This window comes from Protobothrops mucrosquamatus, unplaced genomic scaffold (assembly GCF_001527695.2).
Source record: "Protobothrops mucrosquamatus isolate PMUCROS unplaced genomic scaffold, P.Mucros_1.0 scaffold324, whole genome shotgun sequence".
NCBI lineage: Eukaryota > Metazoa > Chordata > Lepidosauria > Squamata > Viperidae > Protobothrops > Protobothrops mucrosquamatus.
The window spans coordinates 452,860-463,872 of record NW_015386663.1 but is presented as its reverse complement, the minus strand read 5'-3'; the positions used below and the strand labels follow the sequence as shown (position 1 = coordinate 463,872).

The 11,013-nt window shown below is 35.4% G+C and overlaps 1 protein-coding gene across 1 annotated transcript in view; it reads left to right on the top strand.

Moving 5' to 3' along the window:
* AGBL2 (ATP/GTP binding protein like 2) overlaps nt 1-10,031 on the top strand; it is a 32,813-nt gene extending 22,782 nt beyond the window's left edge. The window contains exons 12-18 of the mRNA XM_015815190.2: nt 1,549-1,673; nt 2,471-2,537; nt 4,724-4,843; nt 5,200-5,233; nt 6,350-6,544; nt 6,887-6,929; nt 8,498-10,031. Coding sequence (XP_015670676.2) covers nt 1,549-1,673; nt 2,471-2,537; nt 4,724-4,843; nt 5,200-5,233; nt 6,350-6,544; nt 6,887-6,929; nt 8,498-8,795 — 882 coding nt within the window. The 3' untranslated portion in view covers nt 8,796-10,031. The remainder of the gene's footprint in view (nt 1-1,548; nt 1,674-2,470; nt 2,538-4,723; nt 4,844-5,199; nt 5,234-6,349; nt 6,545-6,886; nt 6,930-8,497) is intronic.
* Nucleotides 10,032-11,013: the final 982 nt, after the last annotated feature.

The following is an 11,013-nucleotide window of genomic DNA, read 5'->3' as shown; positions in this document are numbered from 1 at the left end:
GAGGACAAAAAATTATATGAAATACAAAAAGAGCCGCAAGAATTGGATAAAATTATACATGGAACAGAAATAAAATTAATTAGCAATTTATACAAATACTTATTGAAATATAAAATGGAAGATGAGGTTGTCAAAGACACAATGATTAGATGGGCAAAAAATTTCAGATATAATATAGAATTGGAGAAATGGGAAAAAATATGGAAAATAAACATAAAAATGACTATGTCAGCGGCATTCAAGGAAAACCAGTTGAAGATGTTTTACAGATGGCATCTTCCACCAGCAAAGCTTGCCAAGATGTTCCAGAATAATTCGCCAACATGCTGGAAATGCAAAAAAGTACACGGAACATATTATCATCTATGGTGGACATGCCCAGTTGCAAAAAAATACTGGACTAAAATAAAAAGATGGATTGAAGAAATAATAGATCAACCGGTAGACTGGAAACCAGAGATCTTTTTGCTGGGTATTTTAAACAGGAAATATAGTAAAGAAATATGGTATTTAATTCTACATATAACAACGGCAGCAAGAATAGCATACGCACAGTTCTGGAAAAATGAGAATATACCATCAGAGGAAGAAGTGATAAAGAAAATCCTGGACTGTGCTGAGATGGACAAATTAACAAAAGAGATAAAAGAAAAAGAAGACACAGAATATTATTTAATATGGAGCAAGTGGTATGACTGGCTAGAGCAGTGGTGGCGAACCTATGGCACGGGTGCCAGAGGTGGCGCTCAGAGCCCTCTCTGTGGGCACGCGCGCCGTCGCCCCAGTCCTAGGCCTTCAGCTGGGTTTTATAAAACCTTTTCGCTTTAGGCCTCCGCCGCCGTGTGCAAAAAAAAAAAAAAAAAAAAAAAAGGTTCAATCAGTCAATTTCAACTTCTCGCGGGGAAAAAAAAGATCTTGCAAAGTTGAAATTGATTGTTTATGTTTATGTTTATTTAAATTTGTATACTGCCCTATCTCCCTTACGGGACTCAGGGCAGTGAACAGGCGATAATAAAAATCACAATAAATATCTATTCTAAAATCAGATTAAATAAATAAAGGGACTAAACGTTTTAGTCCCACTCAGTCTGCCATTACCACCGCAGCCACGCCCACCCAATGGGCCATGCCCACCTGGCACTTGACGATGCATAAGTGGGTTTTGGGTTGCAGTTTGGGCACTCAGTCTCTAAAAGGTTCGCCATCACTGGGCTAGAGAGTAGAAATAAGAGAGAATAAATGTGGAAAGGTTAAACGTGGAAAATGTGTATATAATAATGTATGAAGGAAGAAAAATGCAAATAAGAAATAATGGGGCAATAAGGATAAATACTCTAAAGAAGAATAAGGGGGAAAATGTAAATAATAGAAGATTACTGTTACGAAGTTGATGTTAAAATATATATTATGTATATATGTGTATTATGTTTTGTTTTGTTTTGTTTGTCGGTTTAAATAATAAAAATTAAAAAAAATAATAAAAAAAATAAAGCGTATAGCCAAACAATATTTTCCATTTGGTCTAAGAATTCTCTGCTCTTCTCTTAGTTTCAGCAGTGCTTGCTCGAGCTTAAGGAATTACTGAAACAAAAAATCCAGTCTAAGCTCTCAGAGTTGGGTAAAAACACAGAAAGCACTTGGAGTGACATCTCTCTATCTGATGTGGAATCCAGGTAATCCAAATCTTCCCACCTTTGGTGATAAGGGATTTTGTAAAAGTGAGATGCCCTGTGGATTTTTCTATCCTCCAAGACTATAAAATAATCACGCCAGAGGATACCATGCTGCTAATATTTTTAGCTCTTTTATTCAGAAAAGGAAAGCTTAAAACAAGAGCTACATCTCTGAAGGCTCTTTTTCTTATCTTGCTCTTCATACTTTTGTACCTATTTGAGGCTGTATCTTGTTCAAGTATCCAGCTACCTGAGAACATCAATGCAACCTCACTTGCTGTCTTACTCAACAGCTTGATTTTAGAGATGTTGCTGAATCACATACTGTACATTCTTTTCATTGGCACTTTTCGTTTCATAGGAACTGTTAATGTATGTATTATGTTACATTGAAGGAATATACTAATGGGCATTGAAGTCACATGGATAGACATGGTAATTATTTTAAAAAATCCTTACTCTCTAGGTTACCTAAGAAACATCTGTGCGATCTTTCCAATTCCATTAGCAGACAGCCATGCAGCTTGAATCAGAAATAACTTTGGCACCACAAAGGCATGAGAAGCAACCCAAGGGAAGGGATACTCACCACATAATTAGTTTTAAGGGCTTATGCCTTACAAGTGATTTGATGATGAAGATAGGTTGAATGATTTAAAGTTTTAGGCCTATCCAATGAGACAGTTTATGTCTAGTACTTAAGCTTTCCTAGCAAAATTAGGCTGCTAGAAGCAAAACAATAACAATATTTGTCATTGTGCATCACATGAATAGCTTTTCTCTTTTCTTTTAATTAGCACAAGTGGGTCTGACAGCTCCCAATCAGATGGCCCTCCTGCACATTTGCTCAAGATGGTAGAAAAGGTGAGAGCTATGCATCTTCAGTGAATAATTCCAATTGGAAGAATTAAAAAATATAAAATACAGAAGAATTTGTGAATACTCCAACATTGGAAGTTTCTAAGAAGAGACTGGACAACCATTTGTCTGAAGTAGTAGGGTTTCCTGCCTGAGCAGGGAGTTGGACTAGAAGAACTCCAAGGTCCCTTCCAACTCTATATTATTATTATTATTATTATTATTATTATTATTATTATTGTTGTTGTTGTTGTTGTTGTTGTTGTTGTTGTTATTGTTATTGATCATCGCACAGTCAGCCAGATGTTCAGACTGGATTTGGCATTTTTGTCTACCTATCGAGTCCTTCCCAAGGACCTGGGATAGGCAGATGTGGATGTTTGATGGTATTACAGATATCGTCGCAGGATGGAAGCAGTTCCTAGTAAGGCCGCCTTTTGCAATTGACTAATGGCGAATTTGTCAATGCCAATGGTGTTCAAGTGGTGCTCTAGTTGTTTTGGGATTACACCCAAGGCGCCTATTACTATTGGTACTACCCTTGCTTGCCTTTGCCACAGTTCTATTTCTATTTGTAGGTCTTTGTATTTTGTTATCTTCTCCAGTTCTTTCTCGTCTATTCTGCTGTCTCCAGACACTGCCACATCCATTATCCAGACTTTTTTGTCTTTCTTATTGACAATTGTTAAGTCCGGGGTGTTATGTTGCAGGTGCTTTCTGTTTGAATTCTGAAGTCCCAGAGCAGTTTAATTTTATCATTTTCTATAACTTTCTCTGTTTTATGATCCCATCAGTTCTTGCTTACAGGCAAATGATATTTCTTGCAGATCTTCCAATGCACCATTGTTGCTACTTTGTCATGCTGCTGCTTGTAGTCAGTCTGTGCGATCTTCTTGCAGCAGCTTACCAGGTGGTCCACTGTTTCTTCAGCTGGACCGTCTGGGATCATGATTTTCCACTCAAAACCGTAGGACAAGACAGCAATGGGTAGAAACTCGTCAGAGGGAGATCCTACCTGGAACCAAGGAGGAATTTCCTGTCAATGAGAACAATTAACCAATGGCACAGCTGGGTGCTCCATTGCTGGAGATTTTCAAGAAAGGATTGGACAACCATTTGTCCAGGATGGTATAAGGATTCCTGCCTTGGGCAAGGGGTTGGACTAGAAATCTCCAAAGTCCCTTCCAGCCCTATGATTCTATGTGATTGTTCACTCTGCTTCCTCTGTGAAGCACTAACTTCATCTTTGATATATTAGTTAACTTATTGCATCATACAATCTATATAACATTTAGAAGACCATGCTAAAATATGGATGTGGTTTGTTTATGGGATGATATTTAATGTGTTTGTGAAGACTGCACCTCTACCTGACATTTAGAATAATGTTGTTATTATATACAAATGAAAAGACAACAAGAGTGTCGTTCCAAGTATTTGTCACATTTCCACTTATGTTCCATAGGTGTGTGTGTGTGTCTGACTGTCTGTCTTTAACTCTTTCTCTTCCTGTGGTGGTCTATTTTCACTGTAATTTCTTTCAATAACTTTTTCATATCATTTTTTTCACAAGGTCCAGTCTTGACCTTACTAAAAACTGGTCTATCCACATTCAGAACCTTTAATTATTTTTCTATTCTTCACTTATATTATTGTCTTATCTCATAATCAATAAAATCAATCATGCGATGAGATTATTTTCTTTGCCATACCTGTGCATGAATATAGTCATGATTAAGCACATATTCAAAATAAATTGACCTTTTACTAAGCAGATACTCATAAAACAATCACCATTCTCATCCTTTCTTGGTCTCCAAATAACTCAATTGTTTATCTCACTTTTCATTTTTTTTCCTCACCCATCCATTTATGTCAACAACAGAACAATATTTTCCAGTGGATTCCATTTATTTATCACAGAAAGCTTTGGAAAAGCTAACACCATCTTTACACAGCATAGGAATCAATTTGTATGTCTTTAGAATATTCCCATAGTCCAGCCTGGCGCTAACACGACTAAAACCTTAATCATGTTTTTCCTATTCCACCCCAAAAAACATATTTTAACCACTTTGATGCGTTCAAAGATTTATGCACAATTTTTGTAAAGATTGAGCTGATTTGACATAGGTTAATGTGTCACAATTTGATCTTGATATATTTAATTATTGGAGCATTTCTTTTTGGAGGACTGTAATGAGAAGAAGAAAAGGAAGAAAAAGAAACTTCTGCGAACCAGGAAAGAAAGAAATGATTTGCATCAGAAATTTGCCGTGAGCCCTGCATTAAAGCACAAGGAAAAAGTTCTGGTAAGAAGCAAATAAAATTGTGTCAAACGTAGCTTTATTGGATAGAAGTAATCAACTAGAAAAGTTTTCCATTAGAATACAAAATTAATTAATTTGAATCTATGTAAGCTTCATATAAATATATTTGTATCTTTGAATATAGATGTCTAAAATTTTATGTCCAATTTTAACATTGTAAATACTATTTCAAACTTGCCATAATTTCTACAGTAAAGAAACTGCAAGAAAGGCAAGTAATGTTCATTAACAACTGAACATATCAGCAAATATATTAGTAACATAAAAAAAGCAGAGACTTAAGACTTACATTTGTCTGATACAGGGCCAACTGGGTAATTCAGTCTTTATTTCTGCAGGGAGAAAACTTAAGTAACGGTCAAAAATGTCAAGGTAAGTTATTTATCTAGATATCCTGTTAGGTCTGCTGGGGAATGCACTATCCCAGCTATTTACATGTATTGTGGAAAAATTCATCTTGTTTATGTGAAATTATGACTAGTATCAAAATTCCCTGTTCCAGCATCTTTATCTTATTCATTTGTACTTGTGCCTCTTAGTTTCATACAAATAAGCAATAAACTTGGTTATATCACATTGCAACCATCATCCAGACTGGTGGTTGATTTCCCTTCCAAACCTTTCACATAATATATTCTTTTTAAAATGGCCTCTACATATTTCAAGATGAAGTGACTATTATTGTTTGAGAGCATTCAGTAGCAATAGCAATAGCACTTAGACTTATACACCGCTTCACAGTGCTTCACAGTCCTCTCTAAGTGGTTTATAGAGTCAGCCTATTGCCCCCAACAATCTGGATCCTCATTTTACTGATCTCTGAAGGATGGAAGGCTGAGTCAACTGATTCAACTTTGAGCCAGTGAGAATCGAACTGCTGCACTGCTGGCAGTCGGCAGGCAGCAGAATTAGCCTGCAATACTGCATTCTAACCACTGCGCAACCACGGCTCATGGCTTAACATGCTGACAGCAGTACAAATCCTGCCTTGAAGCTCTTTTCCCCTTGTTCAAAACAGAGATTCTATAAAAAATCTTTGGAACAGTATGACCTCAAACCTCACTCAGAATAATCCAGTGAGAGTGCCATGGTATGATTTATAGATCTGAGTTTAGAAATTGTGGTTTTTGTGTTTGAAAACAATTGTAGACATATTCCTTCTCAACCTTGGGCATGAGATAATGTTGAATGTGGTCAGTACTAAATATCTACTTTATTCAATATCACTTTTTGCCTGTGACAAAGCAGAGCAAAAAAAGTGGTGAAATATCATCCTATCAAGACTGCTAACTGGGCAACACTGTTCAGTTCTTACAAAAAGACTTTGCTGTATTATGTTGAATCATCAAATATCTATGCAAATGTATTTTATTTGGAATATATTAAAGTGAATAGGTAGAGTTTTTCTGATTCCAGAAAAGTATATTTTAGAGAATTTTGAGATCCTTTCATTTGATATGTGCTTTCTACAAAATATCGGCTATATAGAGATTCCTAGAGGAAAACAGATGGTTCCCCTGACTGAATGTGAGTTCAGGATCAAGAATCCCAGCCCCCTCCTGATATCCACGATTCCTCTATCACCAATACAGCGACACAGTTTCACAACATCAACCATCAAACAGCTTCCTGCTCCATTTTATGGGCATTCCAATGGAGAACCTAATGGGAAACAGGATGCAGGTATGAGAAGCTGCATATACCGAAAGACTAGCAAATTTTGTGGAACGTGTAAGAAATGAGATAAGTATTACTGGAAGTGTGGCTAATTATAATAAAAGATTTCAACAGATTAAAAAAAACATACAAAGATTGGACTAAAGCATGACCATTTGTTTATAATTAAAATGCCATTCAGATACCAGTTCTGTACTATGGGCTATGTAAATGCAAAAACTGGTCTATTATAAATACTGCAACCTCGTCATCTACATAGAGAAAAGGCTCTTAGAAAAAAATGCATTGCTGCTATTACTTTATGATTTTGCAGATGTTTTCCCAAAATGTATTTTTGTTTCTCTATAGGTACTTCTCTTCCACCATCCTGCCCTGGAGTCAAACGGTACAGGTATTCCCATTTCCTAACTCTTGGAGATTATCATGAGTGTTTAGTGAAATGGCACTGGTGTGTGCCCCAGACACTGAGGTTTAATCCTTGAACAGTTAAAGCACTTTTTAAAACTAACATTGTCCTGATATATTGCTCCATGTTTGATGTGTGCCTTTGAAATTAGGTATTTAGCTTTGAATAGGAATACTGTTGGTGTACAGTAACCATTGCTGTTCATCAGATTCTTTGGTTCTTTCCTCACTTGCACTTAAGCATGAAACAAACGTGCCCATTCAATATGTACTCACTCATCTAGGCACACTCCTCCATCACCATTAATTCTTCTTCCTTGCAGAGCTTGCAGGCTTTTGGAAAACTGTGGTGAATAAGCTCTTATGCTCTAAGAGGATAACATGTATATTCTCGTTATATAGATACGCAGGGATAGAAGACATACAGAGACTATCTATTGGGTTAATGTCCCTACATATGGCCCCAAACCAGAGGAAGCAATTCCCATCTATTTGGGTGGAAAATGTAAGCTAAGTTAGTTCAGGATTAGCATCCCACAATATTTTTCCATAGGCTATTTAGGAATTTAGGAATATCTGATGCCTCTGACATTTGGCCAAAACCAAATGAAAATTAAATATTTATTAATAAAATCCCCTAATGATTTATAAAAGCCATTGAATTCAATAATGACTTTCTGAAAACTACTGATTTTTAGGAAGATCAGCAGAAGCTAGTTTCATATTTTTTTTCAATATTTTTGTTGTTATCTGTGTAATAAACTTTTAAGTGCTTTGAACTAAATGTCTGTTCCAGGTTTCTTGCACTTGACAATTTGCAACATTTTGCATTTTAGACTTAAGTGGTAGATGCCACCCTACAACCCTAAATAAATTTTAAAAAGTGAGATTATTTATGAAAGAACACATCATCCTTCACCAATTACAGTTACGTTTAAGGTCTTAGAATTCAGGCATGGTGAACAGGATATTTACTAGAGATATTGTTGTCCACTTATATAGACATCACATTATTTATCACTTAAAGAAATACACTAAAATTATTAAATGAGTGTTTAACTCCTAAACATTATTCACACCCATTCTATGGTCCTGTTTTGCTTCTGAGGCTCTGAGTTTATTTATTTATATATATATTCCCAGTATTTGTAATAGGAAATGTCTTTCTTCTTTCCACCATTCTTTTGCTATATTCTTTATCAAAATACTACACTCTCCAGAAGGAAAAGTGATTAACAATATTTCTCCCTAAAGACAAACCATAATTAGTGGAGGGGATTATGAAGGAAAATCATTAAACATTTCAGCCCCCAGTACCATAGTTTCTGTGAAGAAACGAGAATCCCCTTGAGCCTGTACTTCAAAAAGGCAGAGGAAATGCAGCCAACATTTGTTCTACCCTTTTTTTTTCAAAAATCCATTGAGGAGGAAAAGATGGAACATCTGTAAAGTATATTTTGTGGTAGTGGTATGAGCCATCTATTTGAAAACATTGTTATGTACTGTTTTTTACTATCATAAACTTATTTACCCTCCCCCCCACTTCCTGTTTAGATCCTTGTGGTGGAACCCTGAAGTACCTTCTGTGACTTCAATGCTACGTCGAAGTCTCTCCTTGAAATCTCAGATTCTCTTAGGCAACAGACCTAGGTGGCACTTGGGTCAAAGCAGGTCACAGGTTCTTCCTCATCGAGAATTCATTTGGAAGCCTTTCCAAATTGACCCCATACTTCTGAGGGCGGAGAATGAATACTGTGCCAAAACCAAGGGACTACCAAAAGCAATCGGTCAAAAATATTCATCACAAGATAGCAGAGAAACCATTCCAAGCATTGTGTACCAGGAGCCATGAAACTATTATTTTTTTAATAAGCTACACTGAGATAATAGCTGGTCAATTGAAAGCAGGTACTCTCCTGTTTTGATTTTTTTGTTACAAGACCTTAGTGCAAAGACTGCTGCACATCTTTAGCGAATGAGAACTTGGAGCCTTGATGATGAAGAGAGTAAATTCTCTTCTTTCCACAGATTAATAGCAAACTGTTCTGAAGGGCAGGGGTTTTCCTCCTTCATTAATATCTTAAGATAACTTAAGACAAGCTGCATACAGATTTCCCACCTATTTGTTTTGCTGATAAGAAATAAAGTGGGCTATGTGCGGAGGGAGATTTGTGTGACAAAGCAGAATTGTCAGTAGGAAGCGTCATGAACCTATTAGAACTTTTGATTTTTTTCATATCCTCTTGATTATTTTAACAATTTGCTCCCTAATGAGATTCAAAATCAGCTCAAGGAAAAATCAACACATGAATTTAGTACAAATTCAGTGAACAAAGGAAAAGTTAAGTGTTGTTCCTTCTTGATTCTTCTTATAAATATCTCCTCCTCCACTGAACTCATATTACTTTGGCAAATGTTGCTTTAGAAAACTTCCTCATCTTCAGCAGAATGTCACTCAATTTTTTTCTAGTAGGAAAAATATTATGCCTAACTAATGTATGCACAAGGTTTTCTTTTTTATGATGAAGGATAAATTGCAAAGTCTACAAATTCAATTTTATTGTTCATAGATTGATTTAAGAATACACCTGTTTACTGCTACAATGCACAAAAAGCAAGCCAAAACTGTTACTGCATTTTTATCCTTTGGGTGAATGTATCACTCCCCTATTTCTTAGGAGTCCACTGACAGACCTGGACTTTTATTACTGCCTTAGCTCATAATTAAAAAATAAAATGTGTATACATTAGAATACATAAAAATGTGCTGAGGATGCAGAGATCATAAAATAATGTTTATGTTCTTAAAGTTGGGCAAAATTAAATAACTCTCTGTTAAAATATATTTATTGAAGCCATGTATTGGAACTTGTATTTGGTTATGAATTTAGTATAATATTAATGAAGTTTGTATGTGACTTACAAAGGCTAACAGGTTTTAAAACTTATACAGACTGGGTTTTGTTCTGTTATTAAAAAAAATTAAACAAATGACAAATTATAAGTACAGTGCTGCAAAGTAGTGTACATGAATGTATCAGAAATATTATTTTGCTTTTGTATTTTTCACATTACAGATTAAAGAACTTTACATAATAAGCCTGGTCTAACTGTCATGTTTCACTGAAAAACAGTATAATGGCAACCAAAAGACATGGAAGATTTATGGGCCAAATTTAAATTAATTCACACAAAGAACCTAAATATCTGATTACATTTGGCATCCTTGGGCATTTTTTCCTATTGACAAAATGACCATTTTTGGAAATATTTTCTAGGTTTTTTTTTCAAAAACAAAGTTTTTAATCATCTCTTAATTAAACACCAATTTATTTTCTAAAAAAGAAATTAAATCTTATTTTATTGTCTTTATAATTAGACTTAATAGTAGTAATAGTCTTTAATAGTATAGCAGTACTGTAAAATAAATTTGACCAATTTAAGGAAAAACACAGAACAAATATTAATGAACAAAATATTCATATAGTATAGAAATTCTGTGTGTCTCACTTTCAGATGGGCTGAGTAGAATTAAACATTGCAACACAGCCACTTTGTTGGTCATTGTAAAATTGTATGAAGACATTTCTATTGAAGCAAAGTGACTTGGCAAAGTAAAACAGTCCTCCTTGATACTAAGTGAAGATACCAGAGAAAAGTCCCTTACTTTTTCTGTGTTGTGGCACCACTTTATTCCAATGATGAGAGTGTAAAGCAGCACAGCTTATGCAGAATGCTGTAATATAATGCCTAGAATGCCGTAACTGAACTTAACATTGATAAAACTGAGTGTCCCTTAAGTGTGTTTTGCTATTTTATGAATGTTTTGTTGAAAGAAAAATCTTCATCAGGGTCGAGTCCAAGCTGGGAATAAACAACATGGAGACTGCTTTAGAAAGAAGGTTGTAGTTTATTGACGAGAGCCAGACAGAAAGATGGCTCTAGAAAAAGAAGAGAGCACATGTAGTAGGGAGTGGGTTTTTATACCTTCTAGGGCTCTTGAGGTTGTTTCCTGTTCCTGTCTGAGGCTTTGTATTTCCTGTGTCATATACTTTGGCCTGAGTTTGAAT